The sequence below is a fragment of the Mercenaria mercenaria genome, chromosome 6 (genome assembly GCF_021730395.1).
Source record: "Mercenaria mercenaria strain notata chromosome 6, MADL_Memer_1, whole genome shotgun sequence".
NCBI lineage: Eukaryota > Metazoa > Mollusca > Bivalvia > Venerida > Veneridae > Mercenaria > Mercenaria mercenaria.
Genome location: NC_069366.1, coordinates 30254542 through 30278436, shown reverse-complemented (window position 1 = coordinate 30278436; position 23895 = coordinate 30254542). Strand labels below are relative to the sequence as shown.

Below are 23895 nucleotides of genomic sequence, written 5' to 3'. Positions count from 1 at the left end.
CTACCACTTTTTTTCCACCCTTGCCTGAAAAAAACAGTAATGAGTTTGTACACTGTTCCGACAATTGTGCTCTGTTGAAATTTAACCAAACACAAGTTTACCTGCATAAACAGAAAGCATGATATGACCATATGTCACTATGGTAAAGGTAAAGGTAAAGGTAAATTTTATTTACCGTCGCTTTGTGAAACAGTTAACATAAGCTTTGTAGAGCTTTTTAGCGACCCTATTTAAAGAACAGTTAAAACCAATTATACCTTACCCCCAGCAATTTGCTGGTACCCATTTGCAGCTGGGTCGACTGAGGCAATCGTGATAAAGTGCCTTGCCCAAGGACACACCGCAGTGGGAGTAGCCAGGATTCGAACCGGGGGCCTTCACCTCAAATGCGCGGATCCAGATGGGGGGTGGGGACCGGGGGTCCGGACCCCCTCTGGAAAATCTTTAAAAAAGGAAAGAAGACAAGAAGGAAAGAAAATGTTTTTCGAAAAAGGCAACATTAGGACTGCATGTAAAGTATATGCGATCACTGCTACATACGACCCCGACATAATTCATATTATTTATCTAAAAGAAACTAAGAATTTTACCTTCAAGAAAGCTTGATTTTATCATTTCCGCAAATTTAACAGGTTAGTCCATAAAACTGTCCCAGAATGCAAAAAATGAAGTGCCAAATTGCAAAATTTCCAGGGCGGGTGGGGGCAGGGGATCGGACCCCCTCTGAGAAAATTGGCTGTGTCCGTGCATGGTCACTATACAAGATACAAGATACAAGATACAAGAAACTTTATTTTACGTCGGATATGAAATTAACAAATAACATTAGCTTAAAGCTATTTCCCGACAAACGTATGATATAGTAATAACAAAAATAAAATGAAAAAATAAAACAGCTGTAAAGAGAAAGCAGTCATAAAAGAACAAGGGAAGTAACTCTGTAACAGTACATAAACATTACTGACCTTGTTACTCCCCTTAAAAGCTAAATTAAAGCATACATGCTGAAAAGAGGGATACTAAATCAAGCAAAAAAAAATTAGTTAATTACAAATAAGTAGATGACATTATGGGTATTGTGGCAAGTGTAAAAACAAAAACCCTATCTAAGTAAATGTCCCAAAAACTACCGAAAGAAAGTTGTAGATTTGGGAAAAGGGCCTGGAGAGGTCATTCACTCCACCACACCCATATCTGTCATCTACCCTAGGAGAAAAGAAGCACACAAGTTAAAACATAAAAAACAAAACAGACAACTTACAGTACATATTTACATAAAATTAACTAAACTAAGACATACTAAGAGAGGAGCACATATTTAATAATAGGCTTTTTAAGCACATGCATATTATTACTAGGAAAAACTAAGCTAAATCTGTACCATGCAACTAAGAAAACAAAAAAAAAAATGAGGCATGAAGAGTATTATACAGAAGAAAGAAAAAAGAGAAAAAGTAAAACCTGTGGGAAAGCTGCTGATCTTGACCTAGGCCTAAAAACTGCCATAAAAGTAACTAAATAAAAAACTGATTAGCAAAAAAACACAAAAGTGTGACAGATAAGATGAGATTAAGAACAGATATCTCCTCAAATCAGATTTGCGAAGAACTGATCAGCAACTTTCTCGCAGAGAGTCATGTTTACATAAAATGTGATAACAGCAGCATTTTTTAAAACAAAAGCATGATAGAGAAAAAGCAAACAAAAAACAAGCAAGCAAAACAAAGCAAGCAGGACAACAGCACATACAATAAGCAAACATACAGCATACACTCACTGACACATGGCACATTTACATTTGGGGCCAGTCCAGGTGCGGACCAGTCTGACAAAGTCTTTGTACCTATCTATGGTTCTCATGTCATTTGGCAGACTGTTCCACACCCTGACGGCCTCAAACCTAAATGAGTTTCTTCCATACCTTGTTGTCCTTACTTGTGGCACTTCTAGAACATTTTCATACCTGAAATCATAATTAGAAGATTTTAATTTTACAATGTTTTGCAGATATTCAGGCGAAAGATGGTGTATACATTTAAAAGTTTTGATGGCAATGGTTCGTAGTCTGTTTAGATGTAATGTTGTTAAATTTACTTTGTTTAATAGAGTTTCATATGAAGAAGTAAAGTCATTATAGACAATCTTAAGAGCTCTAAATTGTATTTTTTCAAGTTTTTCAGTGTTGGTTTTTGAACAAAAGTGCCAGATTAGAGGACAGTAATTAAAATTTGATCTAATAAAAGATTTAAAAATAATTAGTCTTGTATTTTCATTGAGAAATTTGCTCAGTCTCTGTAATACGTTAAGTTGTTTGGCGGCCTTTCTGCAGAGATTGGTAACCTGGGAGTCAAAATTTAGCTGAAAATCAAGATTGACTCCTAGTAGTTTAACCTCGTCTTCACATATTATTTCATTTTGACCTATGTTGAAGGATTTGACTGCTTTATTAGTTTTGTTTCCTATGCAAATGGACTGGAATTTTTCTGGATTAGCTTGCATTTGGTTTATATCGAACCAATCAATAAGGATTTGACTTTCAGATTCTAGAGTTTCTTTGAATACATCTAGATCCGTGTGTTGGAAAGAAAGGGTATTGTCATCTGCATAATTGTAAAGAGTTGACCTATGTACGAAATAGAATATATCATTTAAGAATATATTGAAGACCAAAGGCCCGAGGATTGATCCTTGAGGGACACCTTTAAGTATTTCATGCCATTCACTAGTAATTTTACCGAGTTTAACCCTTTGAGACCTATGTGAAAGGTAGTTTAGCATGAGTTTGCAGGCTTTCTCTGATAAACCATATGCCTCAAGTTTGAGGACTATAAGATTATGTGGTAAGCAGTCAAAGGCTTTGGATAAATCCATTAGTATGGCGCCTATATATTGATTTTCATCAAGGGATTTTTTCCAGTCTTCAACTAATTTTAACAAAGTTGTTTGGCAGCCATAGGATGACCTAAAAGCAGATAGATATGGATGGAAAATATTTTCAAAAAGTCAGTTAATTGATCACTCATGATTCTTTCATATATTTTGGACATGGTGGGTAAGATGCTTACTGGCCTGTAATTTTTTTCAATGAAGGGATCATCTTTTTTATAAATGGGTCTAACCTGGGCTTGTTTAAGTTTGGATGGGAATTGACCTTTATCTATCATAGCGTTTGCTATTTCCTTAATTGGGTTTACAAGGCTGCTTTGACCTGCTTTTATGATTTTAGGTGGTATGGTATCCACACCCGTGGCCTTCTTACAGTCGAGTTTCTTGATGCAATTTCTCACTTTATTTTCTGTTATATGATTAAAATTAAAGTGCTCATTCTTACAATTGTTTAAGATGGCCTTGATACTAGGGTGTTCTTTATCTACCGGGGTTTTGTTATTTATCCCTATGTTTTGTGCAATATTTATGTAAAAAGAATTTAATTTTTCTGATACTATATTTTGATCTGATATTAAAGTGTTATTTTCCTGATTTTTAAGAATAATTGGATTATCGGACTTATTTGTAGACTTTTGAGATAGGAAGGGTTTGATGGTTGGCCAGAAATCTTTTGATTTTGGTCCGCCATCGCACCTTTCCTTAAAATAGACTGATATGGATTCTCTTTTAAGTTTTGTTTTTAGATTTCTTAGGCGGGTGTATTCTTGCCAGTTAAGATTGGATCTATTCTTTGTATATGTATTTTTGGCATTTCTAGTTTTATATATAATTTTACGATATTTTGAGTTCATGTAGGGTGGGGGGTTTCGTCTAGGTATTTTTTCTTTTAGGGGGGCATGTTCATTAATTACTTCTTTGAGCATATACTCATGGGCCCAGTAGATATCGTCCATATCTTCAAAGATATGTGCAGTGTGGAATGGGGTTTGTGAGAGGTCATGATTAAAATTGTTTTCATCAAAATTTTTGTAACTCCTAAATGTGACTTTTTTCTTACTTTCTGTTTGACAATGCTCCTTTAATGATGTTGCAATAAAATTATGGCAATCGCTTAGTCCGCAGTTAAAATTGATAGTTTTACATAAAAGGTTTTTAGAGTTTGTTAAAATAACATCAATCAGAGTAGGTTCTTCATTTTTTGTGTAACAGGTGGGTTCTGATATAATATTCTCTAAGCTAAAACTGTCACAAATATTAATTAAAGGTTTACTTTTTTCTTTTTTCAATAGGTCGTAATTCAGGTCACCTAAACACATGAGATTTTCAAAATTAATAAACATTTTATCTAAGCAAGATGTCAATGCTATCTCAAATATGCTATTTTAAGAGATGGGGGTCTATATACTGCTAGAATACCCCATTTACGTTTATTCATAGATAGTTCATAACACATGCACTCAATTTCATTGCATTCTAAGTCCTTTCTACGTTTAAATGGCAGATCTGATCGTACAAATGCCATTAGTCCGCCTCCATGGGCATTTCTGTCTCTTCGTTCCATTTTGTATCCTTCGGCATTGAATAAATTGTTATTAAAGCTGTCATCTATTTTGGTTTCAGAAATAATCAGTAAGTCTGTTAATTTATCTTCTAGAATTTGTTTAAGATCTTGAAATTTGTATCTAATACTGTTAATATTTATGTGGCTAAAGATTGGTCTTTTTCTGTTTTCATTTCGTACAGTTCTCAATTTATCAAAAATATCATACCTATGTTGTTCCGATTCATTAGAAATATTAGACATGTCACTATCGGTATTCTCATCATTTTTGCTGTTTGTAAGCGGTTCATTCAGCCAATCTTCTTCTGGGTCCGGTTCCGGTAGGTAACTATCATTTATATTTTCAAAATTATTACATCCAGGGTCAGTAATGGGTATTTGGTCTATCAAATCATTACTTGACATTTTTGTTTCCAAAGGGGAATCATCTACTACAGGGATGGGTAGGTTCGATGTTGTAGTTGTCTCCCTTACATCAATGTGTTTGCATTTTACACAATACCATGGTTCATCTGTTTCTCCGAGTTGTTGATATATTTTAGGTGAAATGTTTGCACATTTTATGTGGAACCAAAAAGTACATGTTTCGCATAATAAGGCTCTATGATTTTTGGCTACTGGTTTTTCACAAGTTCCACAAGGGAATTTTACAGGTCCGGGGTTTAGGGAAACATCTCCACTGATAATAATCATGAAAAGTTTATAACTATACTTGAGATTTATGGGATGGTATATTACACGCCTGCTGTGTATCATGTGGTAGTACATGATGCTGAAGGTATCACAAATATTTTCAACATCAACAAGTTTGAGCCCGAGGTCGCAGGGCATGACCTGTGAATTTAAGTAGTTGTGATGGACTGTTTGATATATTTTCTCATGAACGTGGTGTTGATCTTCAAAATAATTATATATAATCTGGTTGTCATTGTCTGGTATAAAGTTCTGGTAGGTTATAAAGAATGACAGACAAATACTCAGGTTTATGATGTATGACTATACCTGTCCAGTACTGGACATTATGGTAAACGCTTCATTCCTGCACAAATGACAATTTCGCAACTTCTGTCCGGTTTGTACAAATTTTTGGCCGCGATAAACCATTTGACTTGTTTTTACATGGAAAACAGTAACTGCGGCATTTCTACCTTCTGGAAAAAACCCGCATTTAGTGGTGTTCAACCTTCTACACCCAGTAACTCTTCAACCAATCGGTAATCGCCAAATTTCTTATGATCACGTGACGTAACGTCATCTTCCTGTTTATATTTTTGGAAAGTCAATAACAAATTAAGACGTTTTATGTGCAACGACAGCTTATATAAATAATATTATCGGGGATATTTTGTAAGATTAAGATACTTTATTCACAGGCACAAATCAAAAACGTTAAAAATAATTTGCATCTTAATTTCAGTGTCAACTGGTTTTTTATTAGCAACAACTAATCAAGGTTTTTATTAGCAACAAATAATCAAGGTTTCCGACGTTGTCAGTGTTAAAAAATGGAGTTGCCAGTTCAGTTGGTTATTAAAGCTCCAAGTCAAAGGATTGGGGATCAAACTGTTGACTGTATGCTTGACTGGACAGTGAGAAAACTGAAGCAACACCTCACAAATGTGTATCCTAGTAAACCGGTAAATGTTATTTTCTTTTTATTGCATCATTGAATTTGCAGGACATAAATTACGCTTTGAAATAATGCATATATGCATATCTGATAATCCAGAAATGCACGCAGTGACTTTACTAGCGTAAACAAAATCTGATTCTTAAGGCCCACACTGGGCTGAAAAAAGTTGGAGCCACCTTTTTTCTCGGGAACAGTGGGGAGGGTGCTGGAGAGATTTCCCTTCCCGCGGCGCGTTGAAAATATTTTCACTTCTCATAAGCAAATGGTGATATTCTAGCTATATAGGGGGACTTTTGAATGAAAGTGGGTATACCTCTAAAGCAAGTTTTGTATTTTAAAATTTGTTGGATGTTTGAAGCAACCCGTCTGAAATATTTTTCCATTACAGCTTCTTTTTGTTGTGGGCCTACTATTTAAATGCATGGCTCTGGGGCTGTGTTTTTGGTGCTCTGTGCTTCCGAGAAATCTACCCTTACCTATTATCTTCTGTGTTAGTAACTTTGGTAAAACCAATACAGGATTACATATCAAATCCATTCCTAACTTTAAAAAATTCATGAAACCGTTCATTATTTTGCAGATTTGTTTGTTAATTATTTGATCCATGGAAATTAAAGGCATCAAACATTTAATCTGCCGCAATGACAACAAAACAAAAAGATTATTCTTACCTGATAATTGGTTGCTAATTGATTGCAAATTGCATCTTCTCACGTGTCAAGATGTTTATTACACATTGTTAAATGTAAAGTGAACGTAGACTGGGTAGTACTATCCCGAAATAAGTTAATTTTATAAGGTTAAATTATCGGAACCAGTCAGCTGTTATTTTAACATAATTTCTCGGAGGTTACGATTTAGAATGTCTGAAACAAAATGGCGGTCCAAATTACGAAGATTTTTTCATATTTGCCACTCGCGATTTTTCTTCGCCACTTTCATTGCATATTCGCTAAATGGCTCAAGTGGCGAACGACAGCATGGGTCCTGATTCTAAATCATCTGGATGCTGTACGTAACAGAGCATAATCAGCATAAATTTAATTCTCCGACTTTGAACGTGCACATGCATTGAATGGTACCCTATAAACCTAGGGTGATTAAACTATATTATACACGCGTGCTTAAATCAAATAGTTGATGGTACGGTAGTGTATTTTCAAGTGGTGTTAATTTAAAATATATCAGCTTCCGGTGCTGAGTAAATAACGTAATGTCTCTTTCTAAGAATGTATAAAGTGAGCAAATGCTCAACGCATTCTTTAAACCAACAAAAAATGATCCCCAAAACATTGTTAAAGGTATATTAACGTTTATTGAATAATATGTTGGATTCAGTAGTGAGTGTGAAGCTAAAGCAAGTCAAGGGAGAAAAAGAAGCAAAAACTTGGACGCTGAATTGAAACTGAACTGCAAGCAAATTCATGGGTGTTACACCAAATAAATATGTTATGATGAGTAAATACAAAAAAAATTATCTGTATCCCTGTAACATACCTGTACTGTACATTTAAATATTCAAGAATCATGTGTTTACAGAGAATAGCAGAAAATACAGATAATGCACTTTGCAGTCATTTTCATTGATAATCATCCATTCAGATGAAAGGCCGGAAGTTTAACATGAAATTGCATTTGTATAACGTCGATAGAGGTATTATCAGACAAACCAATGAACAGTGGTTATTTTAAAAGATATAATCATAAAAATGCATTATTACACCGGTCACATGTTTTTTAAAGTTTTTGCCGCCTGATTTCAAACAACTACAGAAACAACATCGATAAAAGGTAGCAAAAGTGAAAAAAATATATTCACCTAGATGCAGAATAAATCCACTTCCTGTTACAAATACTAACATTCCGATATTACATTTTTTGGAATATTTCTTTGAAAACTTGTCCAATGATGTGCTCAAGTGGTGATTTGGCACCAGTGTTTACAGTCTGTTTGATAAACAAACAACGCAAGGTAAAAATGTACTCTGTTTGACAGAAATGCCTTGCTCTCCATGGAGGCCCGTTAAGGGGTATTTTCAGACACTTTTTTAAACAAAATGGGAGACTACATTAACCGCATTAATAATAAGTTTCACAAAAGTCCAAATTTTCTGCTCGTTGCTCGCAAAACTTTAATTATAATTGCTGAAGTGGTTGGTGGAGACATAGACCAAAAAGAAACCCCCTCCTGCACCTACCCCAATTTGTATTGTATTCGCACCCCTTCCAGAAAATCTTTGCTACGCCTATGAATACTTTTACAGTGATTTGCTGAAATTGAAAAGAGTGTAAAGTAGATCTATATTTCATGCTTAAAGAATTGAATATTGCTTAGAAATGCATTACTCCATAAAATATTTCCTACTGAATGTGCTAAAATCAAACTGATGGTATATGACAGACCTATGTCATAAATAAGTGTCCGGTAATACCCCGGCATGACCGATAATACCCCCTTTGAACACCTCAATTTGATTGTATACGTAACAAGTCATATGACGTAATACCGACCAATCTATTTTTGAGAAATGGAAAATACACACGCAGCTGTAAAGTGAGAGAGGATTTCTGAGTCTTGTTTATGGTAAGTCGTGTGAAACATTATTTTTTACAAATTCTGTCTGATAATACTCCGATCGACGTTATAGGGTCCCGGTCCCATTTCTTTGCAGAATATTTAACACTTCCTGTATAATAAACAAACAGTACTGTCTAGTGTGCCCATCTAAATTGCACTTTCCACTGCTATGTTAAATCAGTCGGTTAAATTTTTTGATGTGCTTTATTTCAGAATGAGACACACCAGAAATTGATATACTCTGGAAAACTTCTTCAGGACCATTTAACTTTGAAAGAAGTCCTTAGACAGGTGAGTTTTAATTCTAAAGTTTTCATATTTAATCACTTATTCAACATATAATCAGTTTAAACTAATTATAGAAACAAATTTTCAGATGTGATTTAAACGTGTAGAGTTTTTCACACATTACATTTAAAATCGAAAAGCTTTTACGTTAAGAAGTTATCAGACACGTACATTATTCTTTGGTTTGATTTGTACATGAATGATGAAGTTAGTATTAATATTCTGCTTCTGTTTCATGATTAGTTTGATGACGGAAGCACAAAACATACAGTGCATTTAGTGTGTTCAACTTCACCTGGACATGAGAACAGATCATCTGCTTTTTCTACCAACTTTGTGAGTAGTTTAAAGTGTTATCAGCTTCTCCAATATAATTAAATTCAAAACCTGCAGTTTAGATCAAGTTTGGAAATGCATTTAAATGTTAGCTCCATTACGCTGTAAAATAAGGATATTGTGCCTGGACTGGACTACTGGTACATAAATACAGAAAATTACATATATAGAGGATATTTGTTTGTTTCAGTGTAAGATTTTACTGTGTTTCATGAGTGAACACCGGATGCAATATTTTCAGAACTGGCATGGCCAGGATTCAATCTGACTAAAGTACATATCCTATAATGCTACGCATAGGATCTGAGAACGACCTATTCATTGCCTCGTTCTGACGACCCTTTAGCTAACCAATCAGAGCCTAACTTACAACATCTTGCAAATCTACCTGTAGCCTTGACTTTTGATATTTACAATTCTTATATCATGATGTATCAGATAGCCGGTTAGCTCAGTCGGTAGGCCACTTGCATTGTAAGAGAGGGGTCCCGGGTTCGAGCCCTGGAATGATTGCACATTTTTCTTACTCTTTGACATTCGAACAAGTCGTCTGATTGGATAAAATAAAAATAGCAATACTGGAAATCCAAAATATACAGAAGACGAATGTGAATGGGTCGTTTTCAGATCTTCGTTTAGAAGATCAAGTACTTAAGTCAGATTGGCCAGGATTGAAATTGTAAGATACGGTGTTCATGAGTGAAAGGAAAGATATTTTGATCTTACATATAAAAGAAATAAATTTTCTTTTTATTTCATGTTTTGACTAAATTTACCCATTTTATAGTTTCTTACCAAGCCAGCCCGCTTAGCTCAGTAGGTAGAGCGTTGGTCTACGGATCGCGGGGTCGTGAGTTCGATCCTCGGGCGGGGCGTATGTTCTCCGTGACTATTTTATAAACGACATTGTGTCTGAAATCATTAGTCCTCCACCTCTGATTCATGTGGGGAAGTTGGCAGTTACTTGCGGAGAACAGGTTTGTACTGGTACAGAATCCAGGAACACTGGTTAGGTTAACTGCCCGCCGTTACATGACTGAAATACTGTTGAAAAACGGCGTTAAACCCAAAACAAACAAACAGTTTCTTACCAGTGAAAAATATACCAGATATATTTCACTCTAATATTTCGATAATTCACTAAAAAAACATGTAATGAAATATTTGTAATTAAAAAGGATATAAAATTTAGTCTTTAAGTTATAAGAAGTATATACCTTGCAGGAATCTCAAACACATTCTAGACAGAGTAGTTCTAGCTCCACCGACAGTTCACCAGATGTTGAAGGTTTACGACATAGGGGCCATAGAAATCCATCACCTAGTAATTCACAATACAGTTCAACAAATAACCAAAATGTGTTCAATCCTTACAGGTGAGTTGGTTTTTTACAACTTTTTAGCTCGTCTGATTTTAAAAAAAAAATCTACGAGGTATTGTCACTTGATCGTCAGTTTGTTAAAATTTTTGTTTAGGTCCACCTTTTCTCAAAAAGTATAAGAGCTACAGTTTTGAAACTTTGCACACTTGTTTATCATTATTAGTTGACTGTGTAGGCCAAGAACCATAACTCTGATACGCATTTTGTTAAAATTATGGCCCTTTTTATACTTAGAAAATTTGAGTTTCTTGGTTAAAATTTTTGTTTAGGTCCACCTTTTCTCAAAAAATATACGAGCTACAGTTTTGAAACTTTGCACACTTGTTTATCATTATTAGTTGACTGTGTAGGCCAAGAACCATAACTCTGATATGCATTTTGTTAAAATTATGGCCCTTTTTATACTTAGAAAATTTGAGTTTCCTGGTTAAAATTTTTGTTTAGGTCCACCTTTTCTCAAAAAATATACGAGCTACAGTTTTGAAATTTTGCACTCTTGTTTATCATCATAGGATGACCATGCAGGCCAAGACTCATAACTCTAACCTGCATTTTGTTAGAATTATGGCCCTTTTTTTAACTTAGAAATTCTGAACTGGAACTCTTTTTTTTTTTCTTACATAAAATGTACTGTCCAGACTTGCAGACAAGCGATTGCACCCATAGGCAGTGCTCTTGTTTAACTTCATAATCTGTAAATGTATGTCTCACTGTTAGGGTACCTATGTAAAATGTTTGTTTTATCAAATTTACAAAGCTTGATAAAAATGTAGATTTCTAAAACTAATCAAAGACTACAAACATTAAACGTAAGGTAACTTAAAATAATGTAGTAGCTGTCTAAACAAAAGAACAAATAATTATTCATCACAAAATTTGGACAATGCTTATTAAGAGAAAAATACAATGAATATGTCTTCAGACCCCTCTGAAAAGAAGACTATCTGCATATAAAAGTTGAGCACATTCTCTTAGCTTAACCATTTTGTCATTCTTTCCTAAATTTAAACACATTAAAGCTTACTAGATTTTATTAATTGATTTTAGATGTATTAGAAGTTCAGGCTTCTTATCTGTAAATTTATTTTTAGTCCTCAGATGCCTGCAATGAATCAGTTCCCAGCAAACATGAACCAGTTTGGAGGGGGATTTCCAGCAGAGGCGGCCATGTTTGCTGGTATGGTGCCAGGTAGTGGAGCTGCATATAGCCCGGAACAGTACATGTGGATGCAGCAGATGTATGCCCAGTACATGACCCAGTACATGCAGTAGTAAGTTACCATACTCATAGTTCAGATTACAGTGTTTACACCTAATTATGGTTGAGTATTGGCTATTCAGCTTGTGCGTCGTGGCTTTGAACTCCATTTCGGTCTAGTTTTGACTACGCCTTCATGCATATAGAACAAGTGTTATAGGTTATAGAACTGAGTTTGTAGACAAGTCTCGGGATGTAACCTTGCCGTTGATTAGTTCAAACATTAAGCTGAAGATAAAAAAAAATCTGAAGTTTGAATTTTGAGACTGTTCTCCAAACTCTTCTTCATAACCTCAGAACCAGTACTGGTTTAAACATCTCCTAGCTGTCTTATGTGGCAGGGATAAATCAGTGTAGAAGTCAAATGTTCAAGTTTGGTTCGATTTTGTTGCTTTTTACTTTACTATCTTCCTTTGTCCAAATACTTTTGAGGTTTTTGACATGCTTATCTTTATAGTAAGCCAGGTAGCACTGTACCTATTAAGAGAATCCATTAAGTAGTTCATTTTTTGGACAGATATTTGGGTTGCTTATGAAGTTATGAATACCTACAGCTTTACTTGTGAAACTGTTATTAAGTTATACGTGTAGATTACTTACTGACTTACTGTTATTGCATTCACTTTGCCGAGTTTCATTATGGTTTAACTTGCTTTCATTTGAAGGTCAATTTATAAACATTACTTTACTACTTGCTGTTTTTGTCCTTGGCAAAATCGTTATTTAAAAAGGTGTCAAAAATGGTTATTTATACCCATATGGTTGGGTAATTTTGTTTGTGTGCAAAGAATTTTGACTGTACAGTACAGTCAGCGCGGAACCTTCATTTGAACACCCATCACCGGGATTCAGTTCCGCTGGTTCGTTTTTTATGGCCCCCGGGACAGGTGTCCATATCAGATATTTCAGGTGTTCAGGAGTGGTCATTGCGTGAGGCAGCGAAAAACACACATTGTGGTGGTCCATGGTGGTTGGCCATGGGGAACCCTGGTGTTCATTTGATACTTTTTGAAAGAATTAGTGTTCAGTAATTTGTAAGGATAAATGCAGTGTTCATGACCGCGAGGTTCAATCAGGTGTTCGTCCATCGCGACTGACCACTCAAAAAGAATTACCGCGAGGGTCAAAGGGTTTTTGAAGGTTCGGGCGCTAGCTGTACTGTATATGTTACAGATCAGGTCATTTGTTTACCTTCTAACAGAATAACTGAGAACAGTATTTAAATCTTTAGGTGATCAACAAGTGATCTAAAATCTTTTTATACTTTAACAAGTAAAACTGTAGATAACCAGCACAAATGCCTTTATTTGCCAACTGAAGGATCTACTTAATGTGAGCCGTGCCATGGGAAAACCAACACAGTGGGTATGCATCCGCGCAGTCTGGTCAGGATCCATGCTGTTCGCTAATAGTTTCTCCAATTCCAATAGGCTTTAAAAGCGAACAGCATGGAGCCTGACCAGACTGCGTAGATGCGCAGGCTGGTCTGGATCCATGCTGGTCGCATACCCACTATGTTGGTTTTCTCATGGCACGGCTCATGTATTCACTGAACAGTTACTGCATAACCTGACATGTAGAGTAAAACAGTGAGTCAAAAAAATCTAAATCTCAAGTTACTGGTTGAATGACATCATGTTTAGACTAGATAAGCTGTAAGTTATTTTAATGTGTATGTTTAAAAAAGAACTGTCTAGAGTGAAGCAGTAGCAGAGTTTCCATAGTATGATTTGACTATTCTGTAAGTGGAATGCCTACATACTTTTCTTATCTACTAATTTGAAAACGTACAAAATTTATGCATGTCAAGATTTTTTTTCATGTACTCCAAACATTAATGATTTCATTAAAGAGTGATGTTAAAGTGATGTTAATTGAAAACAAAATAATTAATCAATTTCAGCTATCAGCAAGGCTATCAAGTGCCACCAAATACTCCAGTAACGCCAGCTGCAGGTCAGACTGTGCCCCAGCAACAGAATGCGCAAGAAAACGGGAACCAGGCACAAGATAATGCTGAAGATATGGACGATTTAGATGAAGAGTTTCGACAGCGGGACTGGCTAGATTACCTTTATACATTTAGTAGATTTATGGTGCTACTGGGAATCGTTTATTTCTACTCGAATCTTACAAGATTTCTTATGGTGGCAGCATTTTTTCTGGTTGTATATGCGTAAGTTTCAAATTTTACCCTTTAATGCTTAATCAGTTTATACTTTTGTCTCCCATGTTACCATATATTACCATACTACCATATATGTTATCAGGCTTCAAAACCTGTAGTATGTTCACTTTCATAACTTCAGGTGAGAAAAAGACTTTTTTTAGAACAAGTAAACGTAAAGGATCCAAACTGTTTTTTTTGCACTTGTGTGTTAAGTTGAAATTGCATTATTAATTGCAGTTACAAGATTGTAGTTTCTCCGATATTGCACATGTACAACATTCTAAATTGACATAATTGCTAAAAGTTAGAAATATGTGTTATATATGACTTTCTGAATTAGAATTGATGAAATATCTTATAAATAAGGAGTGCATTGTTACAAAATTTGAATGACTAAGATGAAAATTTGTTTATTTGTGGAATCATTGTTTTCAGTATTAACAATAATACATTTGTAGCATTTTTTCTCATGTGGTGATCTGATGCCTATTAGAAAATAGAAAAAAAATGTATGATATTTAATGATTTTAGAAGTAATAAAAATGTTCCAATGAATTTATTGGGAATTAGTCAAGACAATTTTGCAACTCTGATTGGATAGGCAGTGTAGTATTTTTGCAGAACATGCAGCATTGTGAATAAATTCTGAACAAATTGATACAGGGTTTTCAATGCTGGCCAGCAAAATGCTATATTAATAGGTTATTGGCTTTGTATAGGGAAATATGCATGATTTCTGCTGCGGAAATATTGCACGACTTTAGGAACGCAATATTCTTCCTGTAAAGAATGAGTGCATATTTCCAAATGCAAAGACAACATTTTATAACATATATGTTTCTACATGTATAAATGTAATGTAAATATTACAGATTTGTGCAATAGCCTGAGAAAATACTGAACTAAATAAAAGAATTAATGCAATGATATGCATGCACCATATATGAAATTCAGGCGTCAGTGTATGGAAAAATATTGACGTTTTCGGTACAATTGTAAATTAACAGGTAATAGAAACGAATATGTTATAAACATATGTGTGGCGATGTACACAAGAAATGTAGTTGTATATTTGGGTTTCTTAAATTATGTATTATGCTAAGAAAAATGTAGAGAAAGCTCTTTTAAAATATGAAAGCTTTGTGTTGCTCTTAAAATGCAATACCCTTATTGCTTACTTTTATTTGGACAATTTACCTATTTTAAAATATCCATTAAACAGACAAGCCTTCCGGTTGTTGAGCGTGCTATTATGAGACAGTTCTTGTTACTTTTAGGTACATCTCTACTGGTGTATTTTTAAGTGCACTTTTTAGTGAAGCTAAAATTAATAACAAAGATTATGAGCATTTGTTTAAAACTGATAAGGGTTATATTGGATGTTACAGGTACCAGATGGGCTGGTTTTTGTTGAGAAGGCGACAAAGGCCTCACAGACCCGATGAACAGAATGGAAATAATCAGCAAAATGAGGCAAATATACAAGATAATCAACAAGAGCAGCAGCAACAACAACAACAACAACAACAACAACAAAATAATACAGAACAGGTAAATAGAAGTAGTTCATTTTGTCTACAGTAACTGTTACATTGTAATTAATTAGACAGAATAAACATATGTTGGTGTTTAGCTTTGATAGATCTTTCTTGTGCAACAGCTGTGCTTATATATATATATTTACATTCCTGTTTATATCAATCAGCTGTTTGCATACAATGTATACATAATTAAATGTAATTTTACAATCCACATCTCAACAAAACTTCCCTTGAATTGAATTAGAGTGCCTTGAATTGAATTAGAGGGCCTAAATATTTAACAAACTTAGTTCTTTCACCTTATATTGCATGATTTATAATGTATTTTACTGCTAATAGTAAGAATCTAGATTCTAGATGTATATAGAAGCAGCATCATTTTTGAAAATTGATTATTTCTGCCATGAGTTATGCATGTAATGCTGCATCAAGACCTTCCTTCTCTGTATAATTGGTGATTCTACCCAGGTGTCGGTCTATGCCTGAAACAATGCTGAAGAGGTACCTAGGGTCTTCCTCCACCAACAAAAGCTAGAAAAGTTGCCATATGACTAAACTGTCTGGGTGACTCTAGACCTGACAAAGCCAAAACTTTTCTGGATTCTGGATACTAGTAATTGGTGCCGTTTGTTTGTTAGTCAGGTATAAATATTGGCTTACACTTGAGAAAGAGAAAGAAGCGTTATATGTAAGGTTAAAGTTTTACTTGCCTTGATTTTTACTAGTTCAGTTACCAGAAGCATAGCTTGTTCTATGTTATGATTTGACCTTGAGCATGTTGTGTACCTCCTTTGCATGTGTGGAGGTTGTTTCACTGCTTGCGGAGAACAAGTTAATTTTAGTTTAGTATTTCAATAATGTATATGTAACTTAAGTTGTAAACACAATTTAAGTTAGAGTACAGATGTTCAGTATTTAGTATTTGTGGTGATAGTATAGGTGGATGGTTAGTCGTCCTGTGTCTGGTGTAGCACATCAAAATCTTTTGCTTTAATGATTTATCCTTCTGCAAGTACTGGTCAGAATTACTCTGTTAGCATCCATGCATTGACCTTTCTCAGTTTTATTACGTCTCCCACCACACAGTGGTGTAGGAGAAATATTAATTTACTTCTGTCTGTCTGTCTGTCTGTCTGTTATAAAGCTTGTCCGCACTCAAAGTGGAACATTTCTCATCCGATCTTCACCAAACTTGAACAAAATGTGTTTGCCAATAAGTCCTTGGCCAAGTTCTCAGAATAATGGCCCTTGAACATAATTACCGATACACATATGTAGGCCAGTTACTCCCAACATGTGAATACCAATAGGCCGCTTACTCCAACACGTAACAGTATATAAAGACAGACTTACTATTCAGATGATTAGGCAGTTGTGGGAGACATGCGCTTTTCTCAAAAGCACCTCTAGTTTAAATGGTTCTGCTTGGCCCGTTAATAGGGGCTACCAGAGCTAAAAATAGAAAAAAAAACCTTTTACAAATATCTTCTTATGAACTGCTTGACCTTCAATAATTTTGGTCTTTAGCGTCATGGACCTCTCTCAAGGGTTTTCAGATGTTCTAATTGCCCGTTTTAGGGTCCATTAGAGCTGAATATAGAAAAACCTTTAAACAAGCTCTTTTGTGATCTTCAGCAAATTTGTCTTATGGCATATTAGCATGAATCTCTCTCAGGTTTGCTCAGATAGTTCTGCATAAATATCCATTTAACTTAATACTAGATTCTGTAAACAGCATCTTCTCACAAATCAGATGTGACCTTTAGCACCTTGGTTCAACCTCTCTAATGTTTGTTTAGATGGCTATGCATTCACAGCCCTTCAAAGCAAAAAGATAACTTAATAAACTGCTAAATGGATGTTCGCCAAAGGTGTTCAGAAGCACGTTCAAAATGTCAAGGTCATCTTTAGGTAGGTGAGTGTCTTTAGTCCTTACGGACCCCGAATAAATATACACATGAATGATATTTATATATATGATTTGTTCTACTTTCAGAATAATGATGAAAATTCAGATCAAGTAAATCCGACAGAAACCACAGCTGCACCAGAAACACCACGTGAGCCAGGGGTGTTTCAAGTCTCGTGGACATTTGTCTCAACATTTTTTACATCACTGTTCCCATCCCCACCACCAGCAGTTAATGTGAACTGATTCCTATATGATTATACTTGCCGAAGCTATTGGAATTCACATGATGCAATTGTGTTTCTTGTTAAGAAAGCTCATCATCATGTTGGAGGAAAGAAGTTCACAAATAATGAGAAATTGTGCCTATTTCCTTGCTTTGTGGAGAAAGTGCAGACATAATAGTTCTTCAATAATATTTGAGGTTCTTAGCGATCTCTTCAAGTCTTCATTTGATATAATCCAGATTTTCCGGTAATGGAGAAAAGGTTTTAGAACCATGCATTAAAATTTCGGATGGACATGTATACAATATATGTTATGGTATACAATCGGTTGGTTACATGGTATCACGGTGATGTATTTTTTTCTACTTTTTGAAACACACATATTACTAGAGAATACATTAACATAAAATACAGTGATGTTTTATCATTAAAAGTAGCATTATACCAATATTTAAGTTACGGAGAGGGTTTAAAACCAAGTGTTTAACCTTTAGCCTGCTGCCAACAAGTGATTTTGCCTTTGCGATCCGTGCAGACCAAGGTGAGCCTGCACATCCATGCAAACTGATCATGGTCTGCACTGCTATTCAGTCAGTACATTTTTAGTGAACACACCATGGACTAACAAATGGTACTGCTTAAATTGAATGATGGACCAGTCCATTTTAGAAATTTAGCAGGGTAAAGATTAAGATACAGTGTGCTACTATTGAAGCATTAGCTCTACTGAGGCAAATGGACTATCTCCCATGAAAGCGACATGTTGTTTTCATTCTTCCATCAAATATTTGTTCCCTGGTTACGGATTATGTACAAGTTTTGTTTATTTTGTGCTATTGTGTGAGAGATTTCAGCGAAGCTGTGATAATCAACTGTGATGTTAGTGCTGGAAAACTAACGTCTTCTTAAGAAATCATATATGATACACTACAGCAAGCAATGGAGTGACCTTGTTCCTTATATTTTATTTGCTGACTTCCATGTTGCTTAGGAATGTATATGAAGTTACTTTTGCATTTTAAGCAACTTAAGCATGTAGTCATCTTCAGCAGAACTTTTCGTCTTTACGAAGTTGTTGTGCTCTGTATGCCAGTAGATAAACTATAATTTATATAAACATAGTATTTTGTATAGAGCTGTTGAATATAACTTTGCATACATTTTACATATGTTGTAAATACCCATTTATCATTTTGATACATGAACAAGTTTAAGTGAGATTGTGTTTAAAGGCTCAGTGTTATGATGTAATTTGCTTGTTAAAACTTTTAATTGTTGAAATCATGTTCCGTGGGATTTTATCGTCTTGGATATGCTATGTGTTGCAGGCAGTGATGTAGGTTGTAATTCTGAACAAAGTCTACAAAAAGCTATTTAATGTCGGAATATTCTGCTTAAAGATGGTTCTTCTAGAGAATATGTTGGACCTTCCCTGGATTATTCTGACCTGGTGCAAGTTTAACAAACATTTTCATTGTTAAGAAAAAAAATTTGTATTATAAATGTTGTTTATGTAGTTTTTAGTTTTGTTTACTATCAAAGTTGATAGGTTTTAGACAAGTTAAGACCAGACTGAAAGGATTTTTTTTTCTTTATTTTTGAGTTTCATAAAGTCGTATTTTATTAGTTTCTTTTGATGAAGAGTTTTTTGTTACTAGTTTTGACCCTTGTTATTGTTTAAAGAAGCAAAATATTAATTGTTAAAATATTTAAAAGCTTTATGTTTCTCGATATATTTTTGTTTTTAAATAAAGTAGAATTTCTATACCCAAGATTTAAGAAGCTTGTCTTTTGCGTTACTGGTATTAGAATTATCTTTATTGTAAAATGACCTGCAATTGTACCTGAATGATTACATATTTTAAAAGCACTTATTTTTGCAGGGTCAAAATTTAACAAAATTTAAATTTTGAGTATGTTTGTGAGGTTTAATTTTTGCGAAATTATAAATTGCTATCTCCCTTTAATTTGAATTATACTAATGATGAATTCAGAATATTTACGTGAGGATTAATTTTCGCGATATGTCAGTCCTTGGGGAATATACAGTACAGTAGTGAATGTGAATGAGAAAGGGGTATGGGTAAATCTATATTCAGTAGATAAATTAATTGTTTATGTTTACCATGCTCAGTGAAGACTAAACCTGTTGTATATTCTGATATTTGTTATGTATATCACCTGAAATCCTAAAAATTTACATTTATGAGAAGCATAATGTTGATAAATAAAGCTTAAAAACAACTAACAATGCTGTTACAGTTATAATATTACAAACACCCTAATTATCCGGCCTGGTTTCTTTAGGACTTTCATTGACTGAAAAATTTGTGTCAACATGTCAGCTGACAAATATTGACAGTATTACTGATTTATCAACAACTCTACTAAACAGAAGTTAATTTAAGGGACTAACCCACACATTTTTGGTGAAAAATAATTCTTCCCAAAAATACATAAAAAGTGAGCACATGTACTCTGAAAGTGGTACAAACGTAAGGTTTTTTAAGATATTCTTACAAGTAATGAAATGAAAAGTATTGTGTAATAGATAGTAACCCACTGCAACTTTTTTGAAATAATGCAGAAAATTTACATTTGAACTTTTGCGATCACCCTTCGTCCGTCGTCCGTGCGTCAACAATTTCTTGTCTGCACGATAGTGGTTTCATTTATGATTTTATTTTAACCAAACTTGCCCACAACTTGTATCGCCATAAGATCTCGGTTCCTTTCTTGAACTGGCCAGATCCCATTATGGGTTCCAGAGTTATGGCCCCTGAAAGGGCCAAAATTAGCTATTTTGACCTTGTCTGCAGAATAGCAGCTTTATTTATAACTTGATTTTTACCAAACTGGCACACAACTGTATCACCATAAGATCTTGGATCCTTTCTTGAACTGGTCAGATTCCAATATGGGTTCCAGAGTTATGGCCCCTGAAAGGGCCAGAATTAGCTATTTTGACCTTGTCTGCACAATAGCAGCTTCATTTATGATTTTATTTTAACCAAACTTGCACACAACTTGTATCACCATAAGATCTTGGTTCCTTTCTTCAACTGGCGAAATTCCTTTATGGGTTCCAGAGTTCTGGCCCCTCAAAGGGCCAGAATTAGCTATTTTGACCTTGTCTGCACAATAGCAGCTTCATTTATGATTTGAATTTATTCAAACTTGCACAAAACTTGTGTCACCATAAGATCTCGATTCCTTTTTTAAACTGGCCAGATCCCTTAATGGGTTCCAGAGTTATGGCCTCTGAAAGGGCCAAAATTAGCTATTTTGACTTTGTCTTCACAATAGCAGCTTCATTTATGATTTGATTTTAACCAAACTTGCACACAGCTTGTATTACCACAAGATCTTGGTTCCTTTCTTGAACTGGCCATATTCCATCATGGGTTCCAGAGTTATGGCCCCTTAAAGGTCCAAAATTGGCTATTTTGGCTTTTGCAGCCATATAGATACTTCATTTATGGTTTTATTTGATACAAACTTCCAAAATATCTTCAACAACAATAAATCTTGGATTCGATGACAAATCAGATCCAATCGTAGGTTCCAGAGTTATTTTATATCTGATTGCCTCCCCTGATTGTAATCAAAATGGATTTATATCAGTTAGTACTTATATGACTTACTTGAAATTTCATTATTGTCATTAGTTGGACTGAGCCAATCAGGGTAGATAACTATGGACTGATTTTATGTCAAATTACCACCCTTTATTTCAAATTAAAATGGGTATATCTCCGTAACAAATGAAGATACTGATCTGAAATTTCATTTATGTCAACAGATTTATTTGGCAGATCCTTCTTTTGTTCACTTACAATAATTTTTTTTAATTACTTCCCTTTTACGTTACTATAAATAGCTTATTTTTAGTAACTTTTTTATTATTGGCCGTAGGGAAAACCCGAGACCACTTTTCTGTGGTACAACATGGATGGTACCTCCAATTTTTAGGTGTATTTTGACATATCTGTACGTTGTAAGAATTTTTTTTCCCTTTGGACTTAGATATTTTTTCTGAGGACCTTCTTGTCCTCAAGTGCAATGATAACAGGTGAGCGATATAGGGCCATCATGGCCCTCTTGTTACAAATATCTAACTTATATTTTCACCCACTTTATCTTTTTTCTGTGTAATATATTAATAGTAGCACATTCTATGCCAAACTTGGTGGAAATGAGTGTTCGAAAATTTCACCCAAATTGGAGGTGAGTAGCTTTTATAGCAGGAAGAAATAGATTTATTCATTTCCTTTTGAATATTCAAGGGAAATATTTTTAGCTCGACTATTCGAAGAATAAGAACTTGGAGCTATTCTACCCAACACAACGTTGGCATTTGCGTCACACCTTGGTTAAGTTTTTTTGTACCAGTACACATTTTGACAAAACCTTTTGAGATAAAGCTTTGAAACTTTCAACACTTGTGTACTATCACCATGTTAAGTTTTAGGCAAGAGTACATAACTCTATCAAGGATTTTGGCTGAATTATGGCCCCTTTTAACTAACAAATCTTGGTTAAGTTTTTCGTACCAGTTCATATTTAATGTAAACTGTTTGACGTAGTTATTTTTTTGAAACTTTTATCGCTAGTTTATTATAACAGTCTCTATCTGTAGGCAAGAGTACATAACTCTGTCAACTATTTTGGCAGAATTATGGCCCTTTTGGGACTTTGAAATTGGTACAATTTTCATACAGGTCCATGTTTTGTCAACAGTATTTGACCTGTGGCTTTGAAACTTTGAACACTTGGTTATCACCATGATCTCCATCTGTAAGCAAGATTACATAACTCTGTCAACTATTTTGGCTGAATTATGGCCCTTTTTGTACTTTGAAATTGGTTAAACTTTTCATACCAGTACATATTTTGCCTAACCTGTTTGTCATATGGCTTTGAAACTTTGACCACTTGTTTACCATCATAGTCTACATATGTAGGCAAGACTACATAACAAGGACAATGACTTTAGCTCAGTTATGGCCCTGTTTTGATATAGAAATTATTTAAGATTCACATACCATTCCATATTTTGGCTAAACTATTTGATATATGGCTTCGAAACTTTGAACACTTGCTTACCATCATGGTCACACATTGCCATATAGTGCAAGACTTATCCAAATCTTAACTCTTGTGTCGCCATTGCATTCAGTTTAAGTTTTGCGCCAAGCTTCTCAATTTCATTTGATCTTATTAAGGATTAGAATATGCATGAAGATAACCAGAACCAAATCATATAAAGAAAGCATTTTTATATAAAAATAAAACAGCAAATAAAATATGTAATTAAAGAATTGTTCTTTAGCCTGCTGGCGGCAAGTGATTCTGCCTTTGTAGATATGTACATTTCTATTTGTGCAGTTATTTTATGTAATTCAAGACATACGGCAAATGTTTTGTAGAATGATATACTTTCATATGCTGTTCAAATTTTCATGTAAAATAACACTTTCTTTCTATGATTTGGAGATATTTAAATACATCTTTAGCTCACCTGAGCACGAAGTTCTCAAAGGTGAGCTTTTGTGATTGCTCTGTGTCTGCTGTCCGTCCGTCGTCCGTCCGTCATCATCAACAATTTGACTGTTAACACTCTAGAGGTCACAATTTTGGCCCAATCTTAACTAAACTTGGTCAGAATGTTACTCTCAATTAAATCTTGGAAGAGTTTGATATTGGGTCATCTGGGTTCAAAAACTAGGTCACCAGGTCAAATCAAAGGAAAAGTTTGTTAACACTCTAGAGGTCACAATTTTGGCCCAATTTTAATGAAACTTAGTCAGAATGTTACCCTCAATAAAATCTTGGAAAAGTTTTATACTGGGTCATCTGGGGTCAAAAACTAGTTTACCAGGTCAAATCAAAGAAAAAGCTTGTTAACACTGTAGAGGCCACATTTATGTCTGTATCTTCATGAAACCTGGTCAGAATGTTAATCTTGATGATCTCAAGGTCCAATTTAAATCTGGGTCATGTAGGGTCAAAAACTAGGTCACCAGGTCAAATCAAAGGAAAAGCTTGTTAACACTGTAGAGGCCACATGTATGACTTATCTTGATGAGACTAAGTCAGAATGTTAATCTTGATGATCTATAG

General features: G+C 34.6%; 1 protein-coding gene across 1 annotated transcript; it reads left to right on the top strand.

The window, feature by feature from the left end:
- Positions 1-5695: 5695 nt before the first annotated feature.
- Positions 5696-19818, top strand: LOC123549281 (homocysteine-responsive endoplasmic reticulum-resident ubiquitin-like domain member 2 protein). Its single transcript, XM_045337227.2, has 8 exons — positions 5696-6087; positions 8875-8952; positions 9193-9285; positions 10510-10661; positions 11759-11938; positions 13829-14101; positions 15484-15646; positions 17633-19818. Exons 1-8 carry the CDS (start codon positions 5956-5958, stop codon positions 17789-17791), a joined length of 1230 nt encoding a protein of 409 aa, XP_045193162.2. The 5' UTR covers positions 5696-5955; the 3' UTR covers positions 17792-19818.
- Positions 19819-23895: the final 4077 nt, after the last annotated feature.